General features: G+C 40.2%; 1 protein-coding gene across 1 annotated transcript in view; it reads left to right on the top strand.

Annotated features, from left to right (window-relative positions):
* The first annotated feature begins 2,503 nt into the window (after positions 1-2,503).
* The window catches only part of nhsb (Nance-Horan syndrome b (congenital cataracts and dental anomalies)), an 84,697-nt gene continuing 71,884 nt past the window's right edge, over positions 2,504-15,316 (top strand). Inside the window, exon 1 of the mRNA XM_072671167.1 lies at positions 2,504-2,999. Coding sequence (XP_072527268.1) covers positions 2,720-2,999 — 280 coding nt within the window. The 5' untranslated portion in view covers positions 2,504-2,719. The remainder of the gene's footprint in view (positions 3,000-15,316) is intronic.

Here is a 15,316-nt window from a genome sequence, read left to right as displayed (position 1 = left end):
ATAACACTGTTTTTTAAAACTATAAGTTTAACACAAGCCACTCCAGGTTTGTTTATTTAGCTCTTCTACAGCAGGGCTCTACAATTGCCCCAATGATATCACTTTGACAGCAGCCTATGCCACTTAGAAGCATTCTTATGCTCATCCTATAATCTGGCAAAAACAGTTCTCCTTGCTATTCCATACACAACAAACAATAAGTAAACGGGGGTAAATGCCATGTAGCCTACATTTTAAAAAACAGGCATATAACTAGTAACACAACTAACTTATGTATGTCACACAGCAGGACAGTACTGTCACACAACAGGACACTTAAACCATTGTGGCCATTTTTCATAATTGAAATTCACAGCTTACCTTAGGTACATTTTGACAATGAAGAAAATATAATTTTTTAGCCTTAAGTGACTTTAATATTTACGTTTTCTCAAAGTAGAGATGTCACACCACAGGACTAACAGAAATGGACATATAAAACGTTGACAGAAAATATGAAATTGAAAAAATGAATAAAATACTTAACCTTGCTTGACGAAAGTACCTCTATAGATGTCCATCAAGCTGCCCATTTAAATAACCTGATCATCCATGTCACAGCACAGGGCAGCACGTCATAACAAAACTTAATTGACTGTGATTATTATTGTAGGAGTCTTGTGCATTTTAAATCCTTATATTGGTAATGTAAATACGTATCAGTATTGTTAAAGACATTTAGAAACTGTTCCAGAAATGTTTCAATTACATCCTCCATTCATATTACTGTCATACCGCAAAACCACCCACAAAATATATATTAAAAACAAAACTTTAATTAGTTCATACATTAAGTAATATTTTTACATAATTATGGTAAAATCAGCCATCATGTCACCCACCCAATAGCATGTTACTTACATTTATAGAATGTACACCTAGTCCACAAAAGTAAGCCTTGCCAATTCTAGAAGTATCCAAGACCAATGCTGACCACATTGCCAATAATACACACAGATTTAACCAATTGAAAATGATTGTTTCTTTGTGTGTTCATTAAATAATGATGCTATTTTGGCCACAATGAACAAAGGTATTTGTGTTAAAAAAGACATGAAAAGATCACCAACTGCTAAGCACAGGAATGAGCTTGTATTGCAGCCAGTGGCACAGGGAATATTTCAGTGCTAGAGGGAAGAAGGGATTCAGGCCAATTCTGGTAGCAAACGTCTAATCGTTCTATGGCTATGGTCCTAAATAAAGAGGTGAAGGTTTTGAAATGACCCACACAGTTTTACTTGGTGGTGTTGGCCTGGTGCTGGCCTGCATTATAGATCACCCTGGATAGCTTGCCTGAACAACAGCTGGTAAAGTACTCATTTATGCAGTATCTCAAAAATCAACAAATCAGACTACATATTAAGAACCACTTTATGTAATGATTTCTGTATTAAAAATGTCCTATCATGAATGATTTCATTAATTACATTTAAAACACAAGCTTGTGTACATTAACTATCATGTGCTAAGTCATAATTACATTTTATTCTCATAATTATGACCTACTACCTTACAAAAAAATGTTTCTTTTCGTTATGACTTACCACAACAAAATTAGTCATGAACACAAATTAGCTTCTTATAATTATAATTTAGCTTCTTTTGATCATGACTTGATAACTGGAAAACTTATAAAAATAAGTATAAAAATGTGAGTGATTGCACAGCATGGGCAATTGGTGGTTGCTAGGGTGTGTGCAAGGTGGTTACTAGACAATTGCTATGCTGTTCCAAGTGGTTGCCTTGCTGTTGCTTTGGTATTCCAGGTGGTTGCTATGTAGTTGTCAGCCAGTTGCTGTGCTGTTCCAAGTGGTTGCTAAGCCAGTTCTTGGGAGTCTCTGTCTGTAGCTATGCAGGTCAGTGGCTGTTGCTAGGCAGTTGCTAGGGTATGCCAGGATGTTGCAATGTAGTTGCTAGGCAATTGCTATGCTGTTACAAAGCAGTTACAGGTTATTCATTTTTCTGCGTACCTATTGTTGTATCATTTACCAAAATATTTATTGCAGCACTTTCAGAGAATCTCAGTGATACTAAGGGGAGGATTGCATTACATGCATTACATCATTATAACTGTTGATAATTGTGTTATATGTATACAAAACATCTAACTAGTAGTTCAGTGCCTGACATAATCACACAGTCTGATAACAGCAGAGCAAAGCAGAAGCAAGAATGAACTACTACTATACTGCACTAATAGGAAAGGACGTCTTGGGAAGTCTGGTGAGTATGAACTATTTTTAACCAATCCTAGCGCAGGAGGCGGGGCTTTGCCAGCCAATCCTTTTGGTGTGGGCGGGCAAACGCTTTATTTAACCGCTGTACTCTGCTGTCTCTCTACTGACCCCTCGCGGTGAGTCGCGGCGGTGCAGGCCCAGATCCGCTCCCACGGAATCCATCCCGGGTTTCCGCTCCCTCTTTTAAAAAGCTCTCCCTCTTCAAAGCGTAGAAAGAAGCGAGCGGCTCAGCGAAAGGCAGCCAGGATCAGAAGGAGACCGGGAGCCTCTCGTTGGGCGCTCCATCCGTGTGTGATCCCGCAGCGATGGAGGGCCGGACAGCGCGCTCATGGATGTTTGCCTGACAGGCAGCAGAAGCTTTTCAGCGCCGTGTTTTTTCTGTCTTTTTGGATTAGCGTTGCCTCTACCTGCAACGAGAAAGGGAGAAGGAAAGGTGGGGGAAAATGCCGTTCGCCAAACGGATCGTGGAGCCGCAGCTGCTGTGCAGGCACCCCATCCCCAACGACGAGGGCTTGCTCTTCGAGGACCTACGTTCCGTCAGTAACGTGGTGCTCTCGCGCACCCTGCGCCAGCTCTCCGACCTGGCCAGGCACGCGTGCTCCGTCTTCCACGAGCTGGAGGGCGAGATCGCGTCTACCAACCAGCGGCTGCGCGCGCTGCAGAGCAAAATAGGGCAAATCCAGCAGACGGCCAGTGCGCTCGACCCCAAACTGGAAGCCGTGCGTAAGTACGCTTCACTGGCTTCGCCTAGCCGACGTGTAGGCTACATGTATGCACCTGTTCTGCAGAACGTGGCGTGATTTGCTATTTGCAAGAGGTCGTTACCGTGTTGAAGCCCTCCTCGACAACCCCCCTAACCAACACCACCACCACCTCTATCCCAGCCCTCGATTATAATGTGTCCCACGCCTGCATGCGTAAGCAGCACCTGCATTGCACGGGTCCTTAATCAAATGGTCAGTGGAAGTGGGATGGGTTTGGAGGGCTTTTGGACATTTGCACGGTCAAGAGTGTCCAGTCTTGGTCGTTTCCATCGCGAGAAAGAGAGAGGGGTGTGTGTGGGCTGCTGGGCTGGGTGCCATGGTTCCATGCTGTCTCTCGCTCAAGCACACCTTGCGCATTAAATGGGAGCGAGAGCGAGAGCGTTTATTGCCCTGGAACAGACGCAGGGAGCTAGTATATATACCACTTCTATATTATTCGTATTTGTACATATGACTGGTTATGTGTTCGAATCATTTGGGGTAGATAATGCAACGTTGAATTAAGGCAGATTATCTGGGGAGGGTGTTTGCAGGCTGGTGTTTTACCTTCGGTGTATCCACCCAGATGCTGGATGGGAGCTTTAGAAGGGGGACATGTATCAGGGAGAGGTTCCTCTCCCACCAGCAAGTAGAAAACACAGTGGAGGACAAATGCTGAAAGGTTAGTGCAATAGTTAGATACTGCAGGTACATGATGGCAGCTTTCGTAGGATGGGTGTTGACTGACTCATCTCAGACAACTAGCCATGGTGCTGCTACGTGCGCCGCTTAGGGCTCCAGGAAGCCGTGTAGAACCCAGCAACCTGCTAAAACCACCCTCCGATCAGGATTCCAGTAATCACACAGCTTGCATCAATAGTGTGAGCGCCTCTGGGCCTTCGTTTAGTTGCCTAGGAAGACAACATGGCCCAATCAGAGTAGGTTCCATAATAATGTTTTTAGATAACATGCCTAGTATTGCTGGTAATTAACTGTTGTGTTGAATTCGATGTATCACCACTCTACCAGACGCCTGGGCACCCTTGCAGTCTTTCAAGTGCAAAGCTGCTCCATTCTGTGCTTAGAAAGGCTAGTAAAACAGTAAATGTAAGGGCCTAAAACAGTCCACGGGCAGATTGTGCCTTTTCATTTGCACTGACACAGTACGACATGTTTCCGAACCTCTCTGCATTCTCCCAATGACACGAGTAAACTGATTTGACCGGAAAAAAAAAGATTAAGCCATGTAGGTCAAGCGAGGGCCCACTGGAATAATCTCTCTTTTTTTCCCCTGCAAGTGGTTATTAGGGTCTGATCAAAGGCAAAATTATTCCTCTTTTGCTTCAGATCCCACCCCCTCAGTCTAACCCCTCAGGCCCACAGGGGGACATCAGCAGAACCAAAGGACTTGGGCTATGAGCACTGTGGTGAATAAGTTTCTTGAGAATGAATGGACTCTGGCAACTTGTGGGAACGTGCCTCAATTTGTCCTTCTGAACCTTCCATGAACTTCAGGGTAGTTTTAACTGGCCTATTATTGGGTGACCTGGCCTTCCCAACCAGCTTCACTTGGAGGAGCGTGTCTTGCCTTTGTTATGTACCGGAGACCACAGCATGATCTCTCTTTGTGAAAGTCCCCCACTGAGCTTGGCAGCACTGAGATAACTCTGGCAGACTGGCTTCCACTTCCGCCCCCCCCTCCCATCCTAGTGTTAGTCGTACTGTCTCCTTACAGGGGCAAGGGGCATGTCACCTGTGAGCTGTGGTGCTTTCATGTCATGTAGTCAAAGACTTGTTGCTGACTCCCTGTTTATAATTCCTCTTTCAGAACCAGGTTTGCACATGTGGGTCTGATCTCAGAAAAACATTACTTGATGGAGAGTTCTTGAAGGGAAATTCTAATTTTCAAACTGTCGCCATAATCCAGTGGTCAGGGTGTAAACAAAGACATTCTGAGTGGTTGATTTTTTAAAGTCTAGAGAAGAACAAGATGTCAGACCTGACTTTCCCTATTGCCGAAAGTTCCCGAACCTCTGGGCAGGGTGTTGATTTATTTGTGTAATGCAGTGTGTGAGGGGCCTTTTAAAAGTTCACATTCACATTCATCCCTTTACAAACATGGTTCTTTTACTCCATCATCTTTATTTTTATGAGGAGAGATATGAGGAGACATAAAGCATTCAGTTTATTTGACTCTTCTCAGCATACATATCTGGCAACCTCCACATCTTCAGCACCTTTAAGGAGCAAATCAGCATATCAACGTTCAGGATCTACTAATTGAGAGTATTGTTTTCTTACTGCTGTAGTAATATTAAAATCCCTGCTGAATGTGAATGGGTAGATGCTGTGTGAGCATGCCTGCATGCCACTGCTTGCTACATCAATGTGACATTATCCTGCTGTTGAGGAACAGTTCCTGAACTTCTGAAGAGGGGGCTAAGAAAGTTGGAACTTACCTAGTTTTACAGTGGAACTGCGATAATGAATCTAATTGTAAATCCCGAATCCCCCAGTCCTCCACCAGGTGAGATCATGAATGATAGCCTTGGTGTGAAGAGCAAGGCCAAAAGATCTTAGCTGGAGTTTTCTTTGCTGTGAACAAGGTGCTGCAAAACAGAAGTCTTGGCACTCAGCTTTGACAAAAACCAGCCACCTAGCGCTTGGAGTCTGTTGACATGACCAAAGGTGTGGGGTCACTCTTTGCCTGGCCTTAGCTCGTTTGATTAATTACTAATGAAATTCAGACACAGGCTCGTGATTACGCGTTCTAAAAGTTGGGTGGGGTGGGGGTGATTAGTGTGTGGTCCCGAAAAATGTGATTGTGTGCATGCACATGAGTGTGTGTTATCTCACATCTAAACATCTAATAAGAGGAGTCAGACTAGACATTTGTGAGCTCGCTGTCTCTGGCAGCCAAAATAAACAGACTGAAATGTATGGTCTCTGCAGGGCTTAGCGTGTCTGTAATTTTTGCCTCCTGTGCCAGGCACATTATACTAGAGTCAGATGCTAGAGGGTAAATTAGGCTAAAGCTACAAAATCAGTAGTTTTGGAAACAGACTGCTCTAATTGGTTTTGATATCATGCTTTGCAAAGGGAAATTTTGCAAAAGGGATCGATTAATGCATATGTGGAGGCAGCAAGGTCACTTTTTACTCATCATTGATAAACAAGCTAATTTAAGACACTTTTGTTTGCGTATTTTAATGCTGTATCCTAAAACCCAGTAAGCATTGCACTATAACCTAGCTATACTGTAAGCACTGATTATAGCTTGAATGGAAGCCAGAATACTGAATGATATTTTTATTATTGGAAACAAATTAGAGAAAATACTGTGCAAAATGGGGCTTTTTAGTTTTTTTTTTTTTTTTTTGCAGACTCTCTTTTCTGGAGTGACACATCCCAAATGTAGGAAAATGTAGCATCGGGAGATGGAAATCTGTAATAATACTCACTACATTATACCATTATGTACCAAGATGGGAACTGTGGGCTAATGCTAATGCATCATTTGCCAAGACATAGAGCTGTATTAAAGCAACATTATTCAGCATTTTAATTTAATTTTATTTTATTTTAAATCATGTTGCTGCTCCCCTGACCTGTTATTGGAAGTATAACTATATATTATATTGTAACAATATATATATATATATATATATATATATATATATATTGTCTCTATCGTTGCTACTCCAGGCTCAGCTCGCTGCTAACTGCACAATGTAACTCTGGTAAAGTGGGTAGAACAGTCGCAAGAACTGTGTAATGCTGCATAACCCATCATATGCATGTAAAATTCGGTGGTATTACTCTACTGCGTCAGTCCATGTGCTTCTTTCACTATCATTGACCCATTGTTTATCTCTTACCTTGTCTAGAAATGCATGTACACAGCATGTCCTAAAAGTGGTGGCAAATTACACTTCCTGACTGTAGGTGGGGACCAAAAGCAAGAAACAGAAATTCTTGCATAATGCAACTTTACATGTAGACAGTACTACTAGACCCACCTGGATAAGCATTACAAAAAGAAATCGGCTCTATGGGGTTACAAATGCAGTAAAATGAGTCATATTAATTGCAGAGTAGAAGCACCCATATGTGGAAACCCATTCTCTTGGGTGCAATTAGACCCTTTTTTAAAAAGCTAGAGCTCTAGGTCTCCAAATATCCAAATAGATTACAGTCTACCTGATGCTGCTGGTCAGAAGAGGGTTAATTGTAGAGGTGTGCAGGTGCTCAGGATGTGAAGTTTAGCTTAAGGCTATGGCATATTTAAATCAGGATGACTAAGGTCCTTTCAGAGGAGAGAAATGAAACAGCAGAAGGGCGTCTTTCTGTGGCAGCTGTATTGTTTATTACTTGGATGTCTGAGATCATTTTTTGCCTTTTGAGAATATGTTAGTTTTAGAGAGCATTTAAGGTCACTCTGCAGCATAGTACATTAAATAAAGGTAAGGTAAAGGCTTTTTTGGTACCCTTGCACATATACAGCACATATATATTATTTTGGTGGATTGGTAAGTAAGTAATAATAAGACAAGATGTATTATGAGCCTTTGTAAAAGCTATTTAACCATATGGCACACCATTCATACCCTTGTCGTAAAAGTACCAAAAGCTGACCTTATTAGCCTGGAGAAGTGAGGCAAAGTTTCAGACGTTAACAGGCAAAAAAAATAAATATATATATATATATATATATATATATAATATAAAGAGAGCATAATTAATCCTGGTTAATTTGATTAAGTGCAGTGCGTTAAATGTTGATTACATTATTTGTTACACTATTAGTCTTTAAATGTGTACATATGCCACCATTGGATTTTTTTTTCACTTTATCCATTTAAAAAATAGTGACAAATCAAGTATCATCATATTGTAGTTATGCCTAATTGCCCACCCTCACAATCAGTTACGCAGTAAATCAGATGCTATACTACTTGTTTATATGTACTCTATAATTGGTAAAAGCCTGTCATCAGTAGGATAAATGCAGTTGATCAGTGTTCTAGAAGTACTGGCGATACCCATGATGTAGTAGAAAAGTGTATCCTGATGTCATTTATCACAATAGTGATAACATATCATTATGTTTCCCGCATTTACTTTGAGGTGTAGTCTGTAATGGAGGGATAGGCTCTCCTGCTTTTCGTGTGCTGTGCTTGCCACGCAGAGGGAAGAGCAAGGCCTGGAGGCAGCCATGTCCTCGATGCTGAGTCTGCTTAGTAACAGAAACCTGAGGGAAATGTGGGCTAACCTTTTAACAGGCCTGCTGCAGCCTCTTTTTCTTTCCCTCTCTCTCTCAAAAAAAAACCAACAAATTCATTGTACCATAGGTTTAGAAGGCCAGCTGTACCCCAAATATATATATATATATATATATATATATATATATATATATATATATACACATACACACATTGGTTTATGCTGACAACACTGTGCAAGCACACACACACACTTTGTCCTATATGCTCAAGTTATGGCTCACAGAGTAAGCAGACAGCTCTCAGCCATTCTGTTCCTATGACGATTATCGTCCACACATGAGCCTCACTGACCTGGAAGTGAAGTTGCTATGGACAACACATCATCCTCCAAGCTCTGCACAGCCTCACTGTGGGCCCTTCTCTGATTGGCTAGCCTCTGGGCTTACTGCAGCCGTCTGCATAAGTGCTTTTAGAGACTCCCTCGCACATTCACTCACATACAAACACACACGCCACACAGGCAGCCTCAGAGAAGCAATGTGCTACAGCTTACAGGCAGTGCTTCAATTAAATCCACCGTAATATTGCTTTATGTTGTAGTCATGTTGCTCTGGTAGATTTAAATGGTGTTTGATCAGAGTTTTTTTGTTGATGTTGATCAACTAATAATAATTTCACAGGCAGAGGAACATAGCATTGCTGTGTGTTGTAGGGTATTATCTCGAATTATTTGGGAGAAATGACAACAATCTTGGACGTAGAATGTGAACGTAGAGAGTGATATTTATTGAGTTCAGTATCGTGATATTTTTTTTGAATACGATATGTCTTGAACCGATGCAGTGGGTGTGGATTCTGCTGATTTTCTTTTTTAGAATTTTTTAGAATTTGCGGAACGGTGCATTTACCATTACTGGTGTGAAACATGCTTTCTTCTCTAATGTTTAATGTTAGAGCTAATGCTCTGCATACTTTCTCGGAGGAGAATGTGGTAAACATTCTCCTCAGAGAAAGTATGCAGAGCATTAGCTCTAACATTAAACATTGAAAAGAAGAAAGCACGTTTCACACCAGTAATGGTAAATGCACCGTTCCGCACTTACTTAATGTGGGAACTAGTTAAACCACCGTGTGTACCCTTGTCTAAATCTTATGTCCTATGTGGACAGTGGTCACTAGAAAAGTTCCCCTATTCTCAAATCCCAGTGTTGACAGGTATGCTTTAGATAGTTTTTCATTGGAAAGTAAAACTGCAATCACATAGTTTTGACTGTTTTTGAACTTTCCTCATGAACATGACATGAAAAAGTGAATGCAGAGCAACTAAGCTTAGAACTTTGGAAAACTGGTCCATAGAGTTTCCATCAGGGAAACATTTAGCAGGGAAACACTGGGCTGCACAATATATTGTTTCATCATCATTATCACAATGTGCACATAAGCAGTAGTCACACTGTAGGATGTGCAATGTATTTTTTTGCTGCTTAATACAAAAAGAAAATTGACACTCCTTTCATTTTTCATGAGGCATTTAATGTCATATCATCGGATTACAGACTTCTAGTGAACTTTACTGTATTTTTTAATATCGCAAAATATATTGCAGGAAAAACGTCAGTTTTATCCAAGATCATGCAGCCCTACTTTGTACTAAAGCTACCACTCCTCACAGTTATATGAAATCAAAAACTGAATCTCAAAGGACGTCTTACTTCCTATATAGCCTGCAAGAATATATGAAATATAACAGCTTCTTCTTCAAAATACTGCATCATTTTTCTTAAGGAAACCTACTAATATTCAGTGTTTGAGTGTCAAGGCTGTAGACCTTCAGTCTTAGAGTGAAAACTAGTATAAAATGGTTATTTCATACACTGCAAGTATACCACAGAACAAGCGCTGTCAGTTCAGAGTGTTGCGCCACTGTCTACAAAACTCCTTTAAAAACGAAAGGGGTTTCACAGTAGCTTTTGTAGCCAACTGGTAGCCAAATAACGAAGGTGAAGAAGATCAGTCAAACTGGAGCATAGCCAGTAGTAATCACACTGGAAATTATAATCATCTAGCTTGTGCTCTAAGTGCTTTTACTGGAATATTAATAAACAGATTGCTTATGTTGTTGTGTTATATATAAAAAACACAGTTTAGATTGGTTTGGTATTGGCTAAAAACTCAGTAATAAGATACTCGTATCGGACTGGGGGGAAAAAACTAGATTGGGACATTCCAGAGCGATTTCAAAATATGTTACTGTGTCATGGTATCAGAAGATGACACAGAAGTTAATGATCTTCTTTACTAAATAATGTCTTACAAACCTAGCTTTTTTGTTTGGGTAGGACCTTTAAATTGGTAAAGGACCTTCACACGCAAAGAACCTTCGTCACACTGATACATCTCTTTTACAAAGATGTTTTTTTAATGCAACCAAAAGTAGTTAGTCTCTGGCTTCACTCACAGAACTCTTTTTTTTGTAGCACCTTAATTTGTAGGAGAGTGACGTTGGCTGAACTGCCTCTGACTGAGCTAGAAACCATGTGTCAACCATTTGTTTGACCTCATACCTTTGAATGAATTCAAAGAGCAAATTCTGGACCGCTAGAGTTCATGCCACTCATATTAGGCCAGACGGTGGAGGTGTCTTTTTTTCCTCTTGCAGACAAGTTATTTTTTCAGTCTTATCCTGTAGAGTCATCTCGTTCATGTTAAATTCTCCCTGAGAAATTGAACGCGAGAACTTGATGGTCTGTTTAATTACAGATTACCTGAAAGTAACGTAGTTCAGGCACGTTGCTGATGCTAGGGTAGCTCTTTATTTTATTACAGTCTTTGGGCTCAGACAGATGGAGCAGTTCAAAGGGTCATGATGGATGCCTCGTTTGAAGGTTTGCCCTGAGGTCTGCTCACCCTAACACTGGGGTTAACACAATGTGGTGGTAAGGAGTGTTAAAACAACTTCCTCTCAAGCAGTCCATCACGACACATCACTGTAGGGCATAGCAAATTTCTGCAATGCCTTACTTACTCACTTTGTTTAACTCCATATGTTTTTGAATTTATTCAGCACTTAAAAATAGTAGACATTATGAATTGTTGTACTGGGTTTGTATTGTTTAATAGTTGAAAGTAGATGAAAATCTTGCGATGTGAATAATAGAAATGAGCGAAATTTGCATTTGCATAATATGGAGAATTATACTTAAATGAGGTTTTTATCATTTTAAACACTATTTGACAATATGTTTGAATTTTGGACATTAAACATAAGAATCTTGTGTCTTCCCCCTTAAAGTTGTTATTTCTGAGCCTTTTTACAACAGTTTTCCACTTTTTTTTCCTTCACTGATGTTTAAGCTAGCCTTTGTCTGAAGTGACCCCTGAAACAGAAAGAAGTCAAATAAATGAGGCCACAACCCCCTGCTGTCACTCACCCAAACGGCTGACTAATGATGGTGGGTTTAGGGTCCGACCTCATGAATAATTAGTCAGAACAGCAGGGGTAGCGTGGATCGCTTTCCTTTGTTTTTCTTTCTTTTCCTTTTGTTTTCTTAAGGTCCAGGTGCATAACTGAGGAGAGTAACAAAGGAACACACCCAAGTAGGGCTGGGCTGTGTGGAGGGTGCAGTTGGGGGGGTATGGGGTGATATGAATCTTAATAGTATTTTTTTTGGTGCTTGAAAAGTAAACTAAGCGATGTATGCTATTTCACGCAGTTAACATTTTTCTCATGTTGCTCTGTATATGGTTTGTTGTTCACGTAAAATAACAAATGACTACAATAAGCAAAATATTCATTTCTTTGTGTGCTAATATTTTCCTCAACACTGTGAGATATTCTGGGGAGATGTTTAGTAAGTGTTTGTGATCAATCAAGGTATATTTTTAGTCACAATAAGTCCTGATCAACTTCTAATCCTTGGTTTTGTTGTAGCAGAGCACCCTCTGGAGTCCTCTAGGCAGCATTAACAGACAAGATTCTCAGCTGCCAGCTGGCGCAGCGAGAAGCTCGAAAACTGATCTAAACATTTTTAAGTTGTGATCTTATTGCGGTGAGTAAAACAAAAAAATTATAAGTGCGCTGATGTTATCAGTTACCAATTCGATTTTACTAGTGTTTTCTAGTGCTTATTGCCAGCATGTCTTACCTAAGCTGTTGGACTGTTATTTGTATAAACACAAAAATTGGATCAGGATAGTATCAGCTGACAGTCAGCATTAGGGTACTCAGGTCGGACCAGAAGGCAAAAAACGTGATTGGGACACCCCTAATAATAATGCTGACTAATATTTTGCCTTATACCATTTTGCATGTATTCCTCCTTGCAAACAGAATACATGTGAAATATAAAATAATAAAATAAAAATATGCATTACATTGCATGCATTACAATACATGATTCAGAGTTTGGGAAACAAAGCAATGAGGCTCTGTTGAAATCTCTGTTCAAGGTAAAAACCAGGTAGAGATGAGTGATAGGAATTCAAAATGGAGCCCTTCGTTCTTTCAGCTTTTACTGTTGGCCTGTGATCTCCGTCTGTGTTTTGGCTGGGTCTAGACAAAGATAAACAAGTGGATTTTGGTCGAACACTCAGGTCGGCTGTGGATTCGCCTGAAACGTACATACCATCTACCACCTTCCCCCTAGTCTGAAGCTTAGGGGAGACCATCCTCTTCCCTCACACCTTAAAAAGCCCTCATCCGAACAGTATGTCCAAACATCACAGCATGTCCAATTGGTGATGTGCAGACAGGGAACACCTGTGTGGATGGGGGTTAGCAGCAGGTGTTGTCTCGTGTTTGTTAAGTCTCTTTTACCTTATCACTAGTGTTGGTGGCTCAAACAAAGGTTACTAAATGGTTCTTTGGTTTGGCTCTGCAGTTCTAGGGGCTTTCAGCCTTTTCGTGCTAATTTAAAAAGCCCTTGTGAGACAATGGTCCAAATTTATTGACATGAAATAAATGCAAATAAATAACTTATTTAACACTGCGGTTGCGATTTTGGACGAGGCCGCTAGTTGCACTACCACCGCAGTAGTAATATTGGACGAGGGTGTTAGCCTGTGTACTAACACCGCTGTAGAGATGTTGGATGAGGCCGCTAGCCGGTGTATTTTGGATTTGGCTGTGTTTGCTGTCTTTTGATCCGCATCCCAGTTTTGTTACCTTAGCAATAAATTTGGGGGAGGGGGCAACAGTCGTCCTCCAAAATCATCTCCATCCATCCATCATGCCCAGTGCCTATAAATGGTGTATCACTATACTGCCTTTTCTTTGAAGAAGGCATAGCCAATCATGCTAGGTTGAAATAATGAATGTGCCTAATGGTATTTGAAAACCTAGAGTATTAAAAACAGAACATTAATCTCTCTCTCTCTCTCTCTCTCTCTATATATATATATATATATAGAGAGAGAGAGAGAGAGAGTGAGAGAGAGAGAGAGAGATTAATATTCTGTTTTAAATAAATTGCATAATTAATATTATTAATTTAGTTACATATGAGAAAAGTATGAATGCATTTAAAGTGCAATGCTTTAACACTTTGCTTTGGACCTGGTCACAACCACCACTGCTTTACACCCTGTGAATCTGGAAGGTTATACATACATACAGTCCTCTGTTTCACTGAAGATGAATCACTCAAGGACAAGTGTAGTAGCTTCATTGTGCATGAGTTAGTAATCTCCACTGTTTTGACATCAGCATTGATAGAGGAAATCTCTTCTTTTTTCCCCAAACCCAGAATCTTTGAATATGCATGTACAGTCATTTACATATTTAAGTACATCTCTGAATAAAAGAGCACAGTAGGCCTGGTAAAGTCGACAGTTTTTCTGCCTCTTAGCAGTCTCAGTGCCCTACTTTTTTGCCTCCGAGTCGCTCCGCTTCTGGGTTTGACAGTACTTTTAATGTTTAATGCCCTTTGATTTTCACTGGAGACACATCAAGGCTCTCTACGAGGCTTGTCGAAGAGATGCTCAGGCGTGATGGAAAGGCGAACTGCAGCCCTCTTTACACATACTCCAGAAAGAGAAGGTCGTGAGGAGAGACATTCTCACCACAGGATGAAAAAAAGAAGAAGCAAGTTTATTGTCAGCCAGCAGTCAAACCATTTTGATCGAGGTGCTCCGAAGACACACCTCTTTTAAAGGCATGTTTTCTTTTGTGGTAGTTTTTTCCTCCACCTAATTAAAGGAAGTAGACACCTAATCTCAGCAGATTTTTTATTGTCTTAAATTGGCATGCTTTTTCTTACCACAGTGCCAGATCGTCAGGCAAAAATATGCACTAGCAGAAATACCAGCTAGTGAAAGTCAAAGCATTCCGACACGTTACAGTGGTATTTAAAAAAAACACCTCGTTTCATCTTAATACCTCCAAGTGTAGCAAAAACTTTGAAGCTGTGATGATTATCATTCCATGAACAGGTTAGTCGTATGACTATACATGCAAATATCAGACTTTCTGCGTGTTGCCACAGGTTCCTGTGACCAACTCCAGACGTTCCGTTATCCACGCTGTTGGGGATGTGGGACCTGCTTCCTTTGGGCATGTTGATTCCTGTAAAATCTGCCATGAGTAGTCAGAGTTTTCAGATCGTTGGTGGTCTGCTTGGCTTTTTTTTTTTTCTTCCTGAGCTATTTTTATGGAACAACTTATATAAATCACTTTGCACAGTACAGTACAGTAACTACACTGGCAGTCAAAAGGAATGGTTCAAATGTTTATATATATACAGTATATATTATATATATATATATATATATATATATATATATATATATATATATATATATATATTATCACTATGTGGGTGATTGCACTATGATATTCTTTATGGCACTAATTCCGATATATATGCTTTTTCCAAATTCTTAAGACATTCAATTGGATTATTATTAGCAAGAAACATAAAATACATTTTGATATGGTTATAAATACAGTAAAAAGGCAGAAAAACCCAGAATCTAACCATTCTGCTCTTAAGTAAGAAAATAGGAAAGTCTAAAAAAGCATATCAGTTTGAAATATCAGTCAAATTTAAACATCTCTACAATGGCAGTGATTGTT

The sequence above is a fragment of the Salminus brasiliensis genome, chromosome 25 (assembly GCF_030463535.1).
Source record: "Salminus brasiliensis chromosome 25, fSalBra1.hap2, whole genome shotgun sequence".
Classification (NCBI taxonomy): Eukaryota; Metazoa; Chordata; class Actinopteri; order Characiformes; family Bryconidae; genus Salminus; species Salminus brasiliensis.
Note: the sequence above shows the minus strand (reverse complement) of the source record. Positions and strands in the feature narration are given on the sequence as shown.